The following is a 14,840-nucleotide window of genomic DNA, read 5'->3' as shown; positions in this document are numbered from 1 at the left end:
TTACCAGACCCCTCTGTGCTTTACAATGCTTCCCTATGCTTTACCAGACCTCTCTGTGCTTTACAATGCTTCCCTATGCTTTACCAGACCTCTCTGTGCTTTACAATGCTTCCCTGTGCTTTACCAGACCTCTCTGTGCTTTACAATGCTTCCCTATGCTTTACCAGACCCCTCTGTGCTTTACAATGCTTCCCTATGCTTTACCAGACCTCTCTGTGCTTTACAATGCTTCCCTATGCTTTACCAGACCTCTCTGTGCTTTACAATGCTTCCCTATGCTTTACCAGACCTCTCTGTGCTTTACCAGACCTCTCTGTGCTTTACAATGCTTCCCTATGCTTTACCAGACCTCTCTGTGCTTTACAATGCTTCCCTGTGCTTTACCAGACCTCTCTGTGCTTTACAATGCTTCCCTATGCTTTACCAGACCTCTCTGTGCTTTACAATGCTTCCCTATGCTTTACCAGACCTCTCTGTGCTTTACAATGCTTTACCAGACCTCTCTGTGCTTTACAATGCTTCCCTATGCTTTACCAGACCTCTCTGTGCTTTACAATGCTTCCCTGTGCTTTACCAGACCTCTCTGTGCTTTACAATGCTTCCCTGTGCTTTACCAGACCTCTCTGTGCTTTACAATGCTTCCCTATGCTTTACCAGACCTCTCTGTGCTTTACAATGCTTCCCTATGCTTTACCAGACCTCTCTGTGCTTCATTACACTGTGCTGTGTTTTTAGGACACTTTTATAAGGGGGGAGGGTGAAAAGGGAAAGAGAGAGGAGAGAAAGTCAGGGTGTCACAGTGAGGAGGGTCGAGAGAGGGAGAAAGGAGAAAGGGAGGGACAGTGAAGTAAAATGAGGATTTATCGCTGTCGCTGTCAATACCTCATTTGAGAAGCAGAATTATTTGTCTAAATGCCTGAGCGAACGCATCTCAACGCCGGGGAAACAATCCAAAAAACAGCCAAACAGATCGGGGCAGCTCCGCCCGCCTGTCTCTGTGTCTCTGTGTCTCTGTGTGTCCAGCTCAGACCGGGGGCTATTGAGGGGGCGCAGCTTCTGAACAGAACCTCTCGTAGGAGCAAGGAGCCGAACTTATAAGAACTGAACTTTACCGAGCCAGGGCGAACTAAAGACAGGGTCGTGTGCTGCACACTCGCACATCAAATCAGAGTGCTGCTTTTGAGTGAGTGAGTTTGGAGAACTTTGAAAGAAATGACCTCCACTGTATCATGGAAACGGTAAGAACAGTTATTAAGTTTATATATATATATATATCATTGAATTGAATTTTTTTAACAAGCGCTGAAGATTTTAAAAATAATAATGCATGATGTCCTAGTATTGTATTTGTTCTCGATTGCGTGTTCATGTATGGAATCCCTTTATATATGTGTGTTAATAACTTTGCACACAGTTGTAACGCGCATAATAATTTAATTAGCACTAATTTGCAGACGCGGCTGCAGCAGCTTCTCCAACCCGAGCTCTTTTCCCATTGGTCTGCCGGCGGGCGCGCTGATTGGTTTAGACTTTAAAGGCTCTTGTTGCCACGGTGACGGGGACGCCGCCTGTCTAAACACATGGCCGCGTATTGAGAAGGAGCAGGAAGGTAACTGATCGGATATTTTCTACCGAAACAAACAGCGACAGCTCTTAGGAATAATGGCGTGATTGCGGGCGCCTCTGTATCTACATTGGATTGGATTGGATTGGATTGTTTTTAACGTAACGGAGTCAAAGAAATCTTACTCGCTGGGCGGTTGGCTGTTTTCAAGTTGTTGTGTTTAAAGTTGAAACGAAAGCGCGTCGGTATCCTGCGCTGTATTTATTCATTCTTTATTCTTTATTTATTCTGTACATTATACAATGTTTGAATGATTCAACAAATCTTACCGGCTGTGTGGAGGGAAAGCGTGTTTGTAAACAGACACAGCGGAGGCGCTTCTAGGCTTTTGATGCCATGGCAACCGCGCTCACTTATCTCGATTTAAATCGATTCATGTGCTTGTGATGTCATTCATTACGCGATTAATGACGCAACCATCTTCCGACTCCTTTCCGTTTGACCCTTCACTCTCTCCATTTATTTTCCTTCATCTCTCTCTCTCTCTCTCTCTCCCTCCCCTCTCTCCCCCTCTCCCCTCCCTCCGCATATTTCCGTTGCTAATCTAGAGCTCCTCTCTCTCTCTCCCTCTCCCCTCCTCTCTCTCTCCCTCTCTCTCTCCTCTCTCTCCTCTCTCCCCTCTCTCTCTCCCTCTCCCTCTCCTCTCTCTCTCCTCTCTCCCTCTCTCCCCTCTCTCTCTCTCTCCTCTCTCTCTCCTCTCCTCCCTCTCTCTCTCTCTCTCTCCTCTCTCCCCTCTCTCTCTCTCTCCTCTCTCTCTCCCTCTCTCTTTCTCTCTCTCTCTCTCTCTCTCTCCCCTCTCTCTCTCCTCTCTCTCTCCTCTCTCTCTCTCTCTCTCCTCCTCTCTCTCTCTCTCTCCCTCTCTCTCTCTCTCTCTCTCCCTACCTCTCTCTCCTCTCTCTCTCTCTCTCTCTCCCTCTCCTCTCCCCCTCTCTCTCTCTCTCTCCTCTCTCTCTCTCTCTCTCTCTCTCCCCCCCTCTCCTCTCTCCTCTCCTCCCCTCTCTCTCTCCCCCTCTCTCCTCTCTCTCTCTCTCTCCTCTCCTCTCTCCTCTCCCCTCTCTCTCTCTCCCCCTCTCTCTCTCTCTCTCTCTCCCTCCGTTCTCTCTCTCTCTTCTCTCCTCTCTCTCTCCCTCTCTCTCTCTCTCTCTCTCTCTCTCTCTCTCTCCCCCTCTCTCTCTCTCTCTCCCTCTCCTCTCTCTCTCTCCTCTCCTCTCTCTCCTGTCGTGTTCCCGTGCATGTTCAGGGTGATCCGGCAAGTGAAGATGGGAAAGAAGGTGGAGAAAGTGCTGAAGGAGAAAGCGGAGAAGGGAGGAGGAGCAGCAGCGAGCAGCGTGGAGGAGGAGACGGTGGCCCGGAGTGCCGGTAATGTGGGGGGCGAGTCGGCAGGGCAACCCTTCTGAGTCTCCCTCTGATCAAGTATAGATGCTCTGTGACATGCGGAGTGTGAGAGCTCCACTCTCACTGATATTATTAGAAGTGTAGATGCTGCTATAGGCTCCAATGGGGGGCGTCACTTATAATGGCAGTTGATATGTCTGGTTGACACTGTCTCTCTTCTATCAGTTGATATGTCTGGTTGACGCTGTCTCTCTTCTATCAGTTGATATGTCTGGTTGACGCTGTCTCTCTTCTATCAGTTGATATGTCTGGTTGACGCTGTCTCTCTTCTATCAGTTGATATGTCTGGTTGACGCTGTCTCTTTTCTATCAGTTTGGGTGTGGTTTCTAGGGGGCTGGGTGTTGGTTTTGGGGGGCTGGGTGTGGTTTCTAGGGGGCTGGGTGTGGTTTTGGGGGGCTGGGTGTGGTTTCTAGGGGGCTGGGTGTGGTTTCTAGGGGGCTGGGTGTTGGTTTTGGGGGGCTGGGTGTGGTTTCTAGGGGGCTGGGTGTTGGTTTTGGGGGGCTGGGTGTGGTTTCTAGGGGGCTGGGTGTTGGTTTCTAGGGGGCTGGGTGTGGTTTCTAGGGGGCTGGGTGTTGGTTTTGGGGGGCTGGGTGTGGTTTTGGGAGGCTGAGGTGGTGTTTGTTTGACTCTTCTCTCTCTTTGCTTTCTATCCTTTCTTTTTTTTCGCAGCCACCACACAGGAGAAGACAACACCGCAAACTGTGGGTAAGAAAGAGAGAGACAGAGAGGGAGAGTGAGACACAGGGAGAGTGAGACACGGGGAAGCGGGGACACAGGGAGAAAGGAAGGGAGAGGGAGAGGGACTCAATTGAACCAATAATAAATGCAGCTGGTATTTTTGGTCGAGGGAAGTTCAGGTAAGATCTCAGTTTAGTTCTTGGTTTAGTTGTTCGCTGTTTGTTTCTCGTTGTGAAACCTCTCCCTTGTCTCTCTGCCTCCCCCTAGAGGAGTACGTGTGTACTGGCAGCCTGGAAATTGATTTCCCAGAACTCTGCGCTCTCGTGGGAATGAAGGAGATCCCAGCGGTGACCTCGCGACCCCACCTGCCGACCACGCCCACTACCGAGAAGAGCATTCTGGGTCAGCGATGGAATTGTGTTGAACTGTGCTGCTGATGTGATGGGTTGTGGGTTGTCTTGTTGTGTGTGTTGTGGATTGTCTTGCTGTGTTGTGGTGTTTTCTTGTCACGCTGCGTCGTTGTGTTTCAGAGGAGCGGCAGTCCCTCTTCACTCTGCCCTCAGGCCCCGCCCCCGCAGGAGAGCGCTTCGTCTACTTCCGCCCGCGGCTGCAGGTGGAGCTGGAGAGCGAGGACCCCCGCAGTGTGCGTGAGGTGCAGGTCAAGGGTAAGTCTGAACACGGCGACTCTGTCCCTTTGTGTCGCATGTCTTTCTGGCTCTATCTCCCCATCCCTCCCTCCCTCTCTCTCTCTCTCTGTCCCCCTGTCTCCCTGTGTCTCTCTGCCCCCCTCCCTCGCTGTCTCACGTGTCTCTGTGTCCCCGCAGGGTGGAAGGTAGATGAGAGGATGGTTCGTGTTTTCAGCAAGTGTCTGCCGAGCCTGTCCAGCCTGCAGAGCTTCCAGTGAGTGCCAGGGACTCAGGTTCCAGGGGAGCAGTGATACTGGGAGCACTGGGAATGGAAGGGACTTCTCTCTGAACAATCAATTAAAGCAGAAAAGCAGCCCCAGAATTTAGTGCAAACCAGCGCCCCCTGGTGGAATGAAGGCGTGAGGCTGGTGAGCAGCAATGTGAGCAGCAGAGAACCAGCGAGCTGCACTGAACGCTGCAGTCGTGTGCGGACCTCGAGGACACAAAGCAGCCTGCAGGTCCACTCTGCTGTGCAGAGATGTGAAAATGAACTCTCACGCCAACGACGGCCAGAGCCCCTTTCTCCCCTCGTCTGTTTTATCAATCCGCTGCTTTGTTTTTTCTTCCTTCTCTCCAGCCTGTGGAACGTGGGTCTGACTGACAGCGTCCTGAACTCCCTGGGGGCCGCCCTGCCTCTCTGCCTGAAGCTCAGGTGAGAAACCAGCACAGGAGCCACCCCAACCAAACCCCCAACCAAAACCCCCAACCAAAACCCCCAACCAAAACCCCCAACCAAAACCCCCAACCAAAACCCCCAACCAAAACCCCCAACCCAAACCCCAAACCAAAACCCCTAACCCCAACCCAACCCCCAACCCAACCCCAAACCCTAACCCCAACCCCAACCCCTAACCCCACCCCTAACCCTGTCCCTGTGCCCCTCTCTCTCAGGATGCTGGTTTTGGACGGCACCCCTCTCCCCCAACAGCCTTATTACAGACTGATTGCAGAAGACAGCGCGTGAGTCCCCTTCTCAAGTCCTCTTCCAGAGTTTTTTCCCCTGATTTTTCTTATTTATATAAAACCGTAGAAGTAAAAGTAAGGAAGTGCAGTGTAACATTTGCAGTGACTTGGCCAATCAGAGCTCTCCCCTCCCCCCCCAGCCTGACTCACTTGTCTTTACGGAATAATAAAATCGACGCCGAGGGAGCGAAGCTGATTGGACAAGCCCTCTCTACCCCCAAATCCACCAATAAGAACCTGACTTCCCTGAACCTGGCGTACAACCATCTCTCAGACCGGGGAGCCGAGCACATAGCACAGGTGAGGAGACTGAGTCAAGCAGAGCAGCGTCTGGGCTCCAGTGCCTTCATCAGTGTTACTGAAACTAAACTGAGTCAAGCAGAGCAGCGTCTGGGCTCCAGTGCCTTCATCAGTGTTACTGAAACTAAACTGAGTCAAGCAGAGCAGCGTCTGGGCTCCAGTGCCTTCATCAGTGTTACTGAAACTAAACTGAGTCAAGCAGAGCAGCGTCTGGGCTCCAGTGCCTTCATCAGTGTTACTGAAACTAAACTGAGTCAAGCAGAGCAGCGTCTGGGCTCCAGTGCCTTCATCAGTGTTACTGAAACTAAACTGAGTCAAGCAGAGCAGCGTCTGGGCTCCAGTGCCTTCATCAGTGTTACTGAAACTAAACTGAGTCAAGCAGAGCAGCGTCTGGGCTCCAGTGCCTTCATCAGTGTTACTGAAACTAAACTGAGTGAAGCAGAGCAGCGTCTGGGCTCCAGTGCCTTCATCAGTGTTACTGAAACTAAACTGAGTCAAGCAGAGCAGCGTCTGGGCTCCAGTGCCTTCATCAGTGTTACTGAAACTAAACTGAGTCAAGCAGAGCAGCGTTTGGGCTCCAGTGCCTTCATCAGTGTTACTGAAACTAAACTGAGTCAAGCAGAGCAGCGTCTGGGCTCCAGTGCCTTCATCAGTGTTACTGAAACTAAACTGAGTGAAGCAGAGCAGCGTCTGGGCTCCAGTGCCTTCATCAGTGAAACTAAACTGAGTCAAGCAGGGCAGCGTTTGGGCTCTAGTGCCTTCATCAGTGTTACTGAAACTAAACTGAGTCAAGCAGAGCAGCGTTTGGGCTCTAGTGCCTTCATCAGTGTTACTGAAACTAAACTGAGTCAAGCAGAGCAGCGTCTGGGCTCCAGTGCCTTCATCAGTGTTACTGAAACTAAACTGAGTCAAGCAGACCAGCGTCTGGGCTCCAGTGCCTTCATCAGTGTTACTGAAACTAAACTGAGTCAAGCAGACCAGCGTCTGGGCTCCAGTGCCTTCATCAGTGTGAAACTAAACTGAGTCAAGCAGAGCAGCGTCTGGGCTCCAGTGCCTTCATCAGTGTTACTGAAACTAAACTGAGTCACAGTCTGGTGTTGACTGTGTCTCGGTGCCCTGTTGTCTCGCCCCCCACCCCCAACCCCCTGCTCCCCAGGGCCTGCGTCTGAACCGAACCCTGCTCTGCCTCTCTCTGGCTCACAATGGGATCGGGGACGAGGGCGCGCTGAAGCTGGCGGAGGTGAGAGGGCTGTACTGAGTCTCTGTGTGTTCAGTGTGTATTGATTCAGTCTGTGTTGAGTCTCTATGTGTTCAGTGTGTATTGATTCAGTCTGTGTTGAGTCTCTGTGTGTTCAGTGTGTATTGATTCAGTCTGTGTTGAGTCTCTGTGTGTTCAGTGTGTATTGATTCAGTCTGTGTTGGGTCTCTGTGTGTTCAGTGTGTATTGATTCAGTCTGTGTTGAGTCTCTGTGTGTTCAGTGTGTATTGATTCAGTCTGTGTTGAGTCTCTGTGTGTTCAGTGTGTATTGATTCAGTCTGTGTTGGGTCTCTGTGTGTTCAGTGTGTATTGATTCAGTCTGTGTTGAGTCTCTGTGTGTTCAGTGTGTATTGATTCAGTCTGTGTTGAGTCTCTGTGTGTTCAGTGTGTATTGATTCAGTCTGTGTTGGGTCTCTGTGTGTTCAGTGTGTATTGATTCAGTCTGTGTTGAGTCTCTGTGTTCAATGTCTCTCAGGTTCTTGGCCCCTTCGCTCTCACCCATGAAGAGACCGTTGAGAGGAGGTGGCTGCTGTTAGGAAGAGATTCGGAGAGACAGAAATCTGTGAGTCGATCAACCATGTATTTTATTTTTCTAGGCTTGTATTCTCTCCCTCCCTCTCTCCTCTCTCACTCCCTCTCTCCCTCCCTCGCTCCAGCCCACTGCGCTCCGCTCTGACTCGAAGGGGGAGCGGCCCCTCAGCCACCCCAGCAGCACCTCGCTGGAGCGGAGCAAAGACAAGCCCAGTCGAGCCACCTCCAAGAAGAAGGTAAGAGAGAGAGCAGAGAGACGGGGAGAGAGCCCAACTGAATGGAATAGAATGCAATAGAATGGCGTGGAATGCAATAGAAAGGAATGGAATGGAATGGGCTGGTGGAATGCACTAGAATGGAATAGAATGAAATCACATCAGGGCTGTACTGAACGAATCCAGTGGCTGGACAGTAAGTGTGAGTGTTTCGTGACTGGCTCTCGTTTCCCTTACAGGACACCCCCAAAAAGGACGAGAAACCCGGAGCAGCCAATCAGGGCACAGGGTCAGAGGCAGCTGCAGGAAAGGGCGTAGCCTCAGGAAAGAAGGAGGAAAATAAACTGGGAAAGAAACGTAAGATGAGAGAACAGGCTGATCCAATCAAATCCAACCCGACAAACTGGAATTATATCTGGGATACAGTTAGGAATATTATAGCAGGATTCGATCTGGATTCTGCTTGGAATTCAATTAGAATTCACTCAGGATTCATGTGCAGATTCTGCCTGTGTAATCACCCCTCTGCCTCTCTCGCTGTGTTTCAGCCTCCGATACAAAGGTGCCCCGCGCCAAGGGGGCTCGATCGGGGGGCAAAGAGAAGCGCCCCCCAGTGGTAGAGCTGGAGGTGAGACACGAAACACTGCCAGAACAGAGCCCTCCCCTAAAGAGGTCTTCCCCTCTCTCCCCCTCTCCGTCCCTCTCTCCTCTCTCTCTCTCTCTCTCTCTCTCTCTCTCTCTCTCTCTCTCTCTCTCTCTCCCCCCTCTCCCTCCCCCTGCTGCTGTGTGATTGACAGCAGGGTGTCGTTCCTTTTGATTATTGTCGTTCTCTCAATTCTAGGACAAGGGCAGTGTTGTGCAGCAGAAGGTAGGGATTCAAGCCTCATGTTACTCAACTCTTTAATGTGTCTGTGCATGAGTGAGCTGCTCAGGATCCCCAGGGGGAGAGCTTGCCTCTGTGTTTGACTGGGATTGTAACACTGAGCAGACACTGCACTGTGAGCAGAGCAGTGAAGCAGCCCGAGGCTCTGTATTGCATGAATCCTGGGAGAGCTGCAGTTTGGGGTGTGTTCCAGTCCAGGGTGCTGTGAAACGCTCTGATAATAGAGTCCAGCTGTGAGTGATCCGGGGACAGGCTCATTCATGTGAGCTCTGCTCTCCCCTCGCAGCCACTGGAGCAGCTGGAGACAGTGAGCCCCCTGCTGGACAGCGCCGAGCATCGCGACGGGAAGCTCTTCATCCCCGGGAACAGCACGCTGGCCAGCCTCAACCTCATGGGTAAGAACCAGCACCAATCCCCAGACACTCGCATACAGAAAGAGAGTCGGACAAACTATTAATCTCTTCTCCCCTCTCCTCCTCTTTCCTCCTCTCCCTCTCCCCTGTCCCCCCCACTCCTCTCTCCTCTCCTCCTCTCCCCCTCTCTGCAGGTAACAGCCTCACCGCTCGCTCCCTCCCCAGTCTCCTCTCCTCTCTGCTCAGTCAGGGTGAAGCTCGGCCAGGAAAGGTCGGCACAGGGCTGCTCAGACTGTACCTCGCGGTGAGTACCTTCGTCAGCCAGCAGGGGGCGCTGCAGCCAGGCTGGCTTTACCAGCGGGGGATGGGGGTAGGTTGTACCAGACCTGATTCTGAGAGCTCTGTCGAGGGAGCCATTAAACAGGAACGTGGTGTTTCATTTCTTCAGAGAAACGGCTTCCCTCCGGACTGCGATTCCTTCACAAAGATCCAGGAGACCCTAAGCAGCCGGGACCCCCTGACTAAAAACCCGGCGTCTCGATCTCCCGAGGGGGAGCAGGTGCAGCTGGCGTGATGTTCCCGTCCCGAGACGCGGAAGTGACTGCCTCTCGCAAAACAGCGCCACCCATCTGTCCTGTTGAGAAGTGACATCGAGTGCACAGCTTGTAGTAAAAAGTGAGGTTGGGTTTGTCAGGCTGCAGAAAAACACACAAGGTTTATGCCTTCATTTTGTCATCATTTTAACTTTTTCAATACTGCACGAAGGCGTAAGAGCGCCATCTGGTGGACCTGCAGTGCGAAGAAAACAAAACCATTAAACGTTGTTGTTATAGGCCTTTGTTGTTGTTATTAATATACGATTTTATTTTAAAATTTTATAAACTGTTTATAAACAATAATAAACTCTGTTTACAAATTAGAAGTTCGATTTACAAGGTTACCATGGGAGCAGTGAAAATGTCATTCTGGGTGCAATGGGGTGTATAAACCATAGGCTTGCTCTGTCTTACAAATTCTGAACTCTAGAGGTCACTGTCTCATTACTTTTTGTTATTCTAAATGATTTGGGTACTCAGGCATCACTGTGACTGCTGGACTGTACAGCTAACCCTGCTCACTGTGACTGGACTATACAGCTAACCCTGCTCACTGTGACTGGACTGTACAGCTAACCCTGCTCACTGTGACTGGACTGTACAGCTAACCCTGCTCACTGTGACTGGACTGTACAGCTAACCCTGCTCACTGTGACTGGACTATACAGCTAACCCTGCTCACTGTGACTGCTGGACTGTACAGCTAACCCTGCTCACTGTGACTGCTGGACTGTACAGCTAACCCTGCTCACTGTGACTGGACTGTACAGCTAACCCTGCTCACTGTGACTGGACTGTACAGCTAACCCTGCTCACTGTGACTGGACTATACAGCTAACCCTGCTCACTGTGACTGCTGGACTGTACAGCTAACCCTGCTCACTGTGACTGGACTGTACAGCTAACCCTGCTCACTGTGACTGGACTATACAGCTAACCCTGCTCACTGGACTGCTGGATACAGCTAACCCTGCTCACTGTGACTGCTGGACTGTACAGCTAACCCTGCTCACTGTGACTGGACTATACAGCTAACCCTGCTCACTGTGACTGCTCACTGTGACTGGATACAGCTAACCCTGCTCACTGTGACTGGACTGTACAGCTAACCCTGCTCACTGTGACTGGACTGTACAGCTAACCCTGCTCACTGTGACTGGACTGTACAGCTAACCCTGCTCACTGTGACTGCTGGACTATACAGCTAACCCTGCTCACTGTGACTGCTGGACTGTACAGCTAACCCTGCTCACTGTCTGGACTGCTAACCCTGACTGACTGGACTGTACAGCTAACCCTGCTCACTGTGACTGCTGGACTGTACAGCTAACCCTGCTCACTGTGACTGGACTATACAGCTAACCCTGCTCACTGTGACTGGACTGTACAGCTAACCCTGCTCACTGTGACTGGACTGTACAGCTAACCCTGCTCACTGTGACTGGCTGTACAGCTAACCCTGCTCACTGTGACTGGACTGTACAGCTAACCCTGCTCACTGTGATGGACTGTAATGCTAACCCTGCTCACTGTGACTGCTGAACTGTACACAGAAGCCCATGCATTCTAACCCTGCTTGCTGTGCTCTGGAAGCTAACCCTGCTCACTGTGACTGCTGACTGAGATCCAGGGTGAACAGGACAGCCAGCTTAGCAACGCAGTCACACAGAGAAGCCTCCCACAGAGCCATGCATTCAGCAACACAAGATTAATACTGCAAGCGTCGACGTGCTCGCCCCGCGCTGGGGAGGGAAAACTGTCTATTGTAGCAGGACATGGGGGGTGGGGTGGGGTGAGGGGGGGGTCACAGAGTTAAAACGGGGGCTGCTTTAGATGCCGACTGCTTTGAATACAAAACACACCCCTGTGTGAATGCAGCATGAACCCTTATTAACGTTTCCTCAAGTCAAAGCAAAGTGGGATTAAACACAGAGAGGTGTGGGAAAGGGGAGGGAAAACTGTCTATTGTAAAGGACATGGGGGGTGGGGTGGGGTAAAGCACAGAGAGGTCTGGTAAAGCACAGGGAAGCATTGTAAAGCACAGAGAGTGAATGCAGCATGAACCCTTATTAAGCATAGGGAAGCATTGTAAAGCACAGAGAGGTCTGGTAAAGCATAGGGAAGCACTGTAAAGCACAGAGAGGTCTGGTAAAGCACAGGGAAGCATTGTAAAGCACAGAGAGGTCTGGTAAAGCACAGGGAAGCATTGTAAAGCACAGAGAGGTCTGGTAAAGCATAGGGAAGCATTGTAAAGCACAGAGAGGTCTGGTAAAGCATAGGGAAGCATTGTAAAGCACAGAGAGGTCTGGTAAAGCATAGGGAAGCATTGTAAAGCACAGAGAGGTCTGGTAAAGCATAGGGAAGCATTGTAAAGCACAGAGAGGTCTGGTAAAGCATAGGGAAGCATTGTAAAGCACAGAGAGGTCTGGTAAAGCATAAGGAAGCATTGTAAGTTTTTCACCCTATAGAATTAACCACTTTATCTTCATAAAGTCAAATGAAACCTGCTGAACTGTGTTGCCTTGTTAACATGTTGAATTGCACTGGCTCTCCCGCTCCCTCCTCTCCTCTCTGCCCCGCTCCCTCCTCTCCTCTCTGCCCCGCTCCCTCCTCTCCTCTCTATCCCACTCCCTCCTCTCCTCTCTGCCCCTCTCCCTCTACCCCGTGCTTCACCCTGCTTTCTGGCTCTGATCCCACGCAGCACACAAAGAGAAACGGCAAACCTTACCAGCAGAACAATAAAACAAAACTGGCATTTACAAAAACACTTTCCCATTATTAATTTCAGAGAGATATAGTTTTAGTTTTTGTTTTGCTCTAAAGCATTCAGCCACAGAGAACAATCTTTTCCATTTTGAGGTTTAAGAACAAAAATACAAATTAAAAAAAAACATTTAGAGTTTCTCAGGATAAAAAATAATACCCTGGGTTGACCTTCCGTCTTCAGTGGGAATGCAGACACACTGACACATGGACATGCAGACACACTGACAGACAGACACACACAGAGAGACAAGCAGACACACTGACACATGGACATGCAGACACACTGCACAGACAGACATGCAGACACACACTGACACATGGACAACAACACGACAGACAGACACACACATAGAGACAAGCAGACACACTGACAGACAGACACACACAGAGAGACAAGCAGACACACAGACACATGGACATGCAGACACACTGACAGACAGACACACACAGAGAGACAAGCAGACACAGTGACACATGGACATGCAGACACACTGACAGACAGACACACACAGCAGACACAGTGACACATGGACATGCAGACACACTGACAGACAGACACACACAGAGAGACAAGCAGACACACTGCGGACACACTGACAGACAGACACACACAGAGACAAGCAGACACAGTGACACATGGACATGCAGACACACTGACAGACAGACACACACAGAGAGACAAGCAGACACACTGACAGACAGACACACACAGAGAGACAAGCAGACACAGTGACACATGGACATGCAGACACACTGACAGACAGACAAGCAGACACACTGACAGACAGACACACACAGACAGACACACACGAGACACGTCTGCAGACACACTGACATGACAGACACACACAGACAGACAAGCAGACACACTGCCACAGACTGCATACACGTCCTGTGACAGACATACACAAACATAGACACAGAGAGACCAGCAGACACACTGTGACACATGTGTTCAGAACACACTGACAGACAGACACACACAGAGAGACAAGCAGACTACACTGACACGACAGACTGGTTCAGACACAGACAGAGACAAGCAGACAACACAGTGCAGACACAGTGACACAATTTGACACATGGACATGCAGACACAGACTGACAGACAGACACACACAGAGAGACAAGCAGACACACTGACACATGGACATGCAGACACACTGACAGACAGACACACACAGAGAGACAAGCAGACACACTGACACATGGACATGCAGACACACTGACAGACAGACACACACAGAGAGACAAGCAGACACACTGACACATGGACATGCAGACACACTGACAGACAGACACACACAGAGAGACAAGCAGACACAGTGACACATGGACATGCAGACACACTGACAGACAGACACACACAGAGAGACAAGCAGACACACTGACACATGGACATGCAGACACACTGACAGACAGACACACACAGAGAGAAACAGTGACACATGGACATGCAGACACATTGACAGACAGACACACACAGAGAGACAAGCAGACACACATGCGGACACACTGATAGACAGACACACACACAGTCTGCCCGTAGCAGACCTGACAGACTGATAGACAACAACACACCAAGCCAGCAACACACAGACACCCCAAATATACTGGCATACAACACGTACACCTGTGACAGACACATCTGCGACAGACAAACGTACAGACTGCACTGTCTGCCATGTCATTCGCACCTCTAGACCCCTCTCCCCCTCTCTGTCCCCTCTCCCCTCTCTCCCTCTCTCTCCCCCTCTCCCTCTCCCCCTCTCTCCCCCTCTCCCCTCTCCCTCTCTCCCTCTCTCTCTCTCTCTCCCCCTCTCTCCCTCTCCTCTCTCCCCCTCCCCCTCTCTCCTCTCTCCCCCTCTCCCTCTCCCTCCCTCCCTCTCTCTCCCCCTCTCTCCCTCTCCCCCTCTCCCTCTCTCTCTCTGTTGGCTGCAGTGCGCACCGTGCATCTGTGTGTGATTACAGTGCTGCTGAAGTATTTGTTTGCAAGGCTCCAAGGGTTTCAATCTCCCTCTGATCTCATTGCGATCTGGTTCCACTCTGCTTGTTTTCTTAAGACTTTTCCAATAAAATTACAGAATAATTCCAAACCCTGAGAGAAGCAGGAGGTATTGGATTGAGAGAGGGAGGGGGAGAGAGGGAGGGGGAGGGAGAGATGAAAGCAGCTTTTTAAACAGGTGTTGCCTGGGTTAGAAATGACTAAACAGGGGGTTGAGTTTTAGTCACACAATGCCTGACTTATATTTCCCAGAATGCAATTACAGCCCAAAAGCTTATCTGCTTGAGTCTGTTTTTGAGAATTGAGAATCTTGGGACTGGGGGGGACGGGGGGGCACTGCAACGTGTGAAAAGGTCAAAGGGTCACAAGGTCTGGGGGTCCCGAGCAGGGCGCCCGGTAAAGGAGCTCTTCGTGGGGTGCAGGATGCGTTGTCTAGGCTGGAGGTCGCCGGTTCGAGTCCAGGCTATTCCACTGCTGACCCGGACCGGAGCTCCCAGGGGCGCTGTAGAATTGCAGAATCGTAGACTGGCCGGGCGCCTGATTCAGAGGATGTGTGTGCCCCTCTTCCTCTCTCCCGGGTCTGCGC

At 51.0% G+C, this 14,840-nt stretch overlaps 2 protein-coding genes across 7 annotated transcripts in view; both read left to right on the top strand.

Moving 5' to 3' along the window:
• Positions 1-988: 988 nt before the first annotated feature.
• On the top strand, positions 989-9,743 carry lrrc71 (leucine rich repeat containing 71). 6 transcript variants are annotated; one of them, XM_041238907.1, is made up of 18 exons: positions 990-1,238; positions 2,865-2,983; positions 3,690-3,725; positions 3,966-4,100; positions 4,229-4,363; positions 4,523-4,598; positions 4,962-5,036; positions 5,276-5,344; positions 5,488-5,647; positions 6,804-6,887; positions 7,381-7,467; positions 7,562-7,672; positions 7,891-8,008; positions 8,200-8,279; positions 8,493-8,519; positions 8,821-8,929; positions 9,082-9,191; positions 9,336-9,743. In XM_041238907.1, the coding sequence occupies exons 1-18, from the start codon at positions 1,213-1,215 to the stop codon at positions 9,459-9,461; spliced, it is 1,683 nt and encodes a 560-aa protein (XP_041094841.1). In that variant the 5' UTR covers positions 990-1,212; the 3' UTR covers positions 9,462-9,743. The 6 variants fall into 6 exon arrangements, with proteins under 6 accessions (XP_041094845.1, XP_041094841.1, XP_041094843.1 ...); XM_041238910.1 differs by lacking the exon at positions 990-1,238 and adding an exon at positions 1,505-1,609; XM_041238911.1 differs by lacking the exon at positions 6,804-6,887 and having other exon boundaries at positions 989-1,238.
• Positions 9,744-14,677: 4,934 nt separating this feature from the next.
• LOC121306922 (cytochrome P450 11B, mitochondrial-like) overlaps positions 14,678-14,840 on the top strand; it is a 3,123-nt gene continuing 2,960 nt past the window's right edge. Inside the window, exon 1 of the mRNA XM_041238947.1 lies at positions 14,678-14,774. Coding sequence (XP_041094881.1) covers positions 14,678-14,774 — 97 coding nt within the window. The remainder of the gene's footprint in view (positions 14,775-14,840) is intronic.

This window comes from Polyodon spathula, chromosome 51 (genome assembly GCF_017654505.1).
Source record: "Polyodon spathula isolate WHYD16114869_AA chromosome 51, ASM1765450v1, whole genome shotgun sequence".
NCBI classification, from domain to species: domain Eukaryota; kingdom Metazoa; phylum Chordata; class Actinopteri; order Acipenseriformes; family Polyodontidae; genus Polyodon; species Polyodon spathula.
This window is presented reverse-complemented; position numbering and strand designations above follow the sequence as displayed.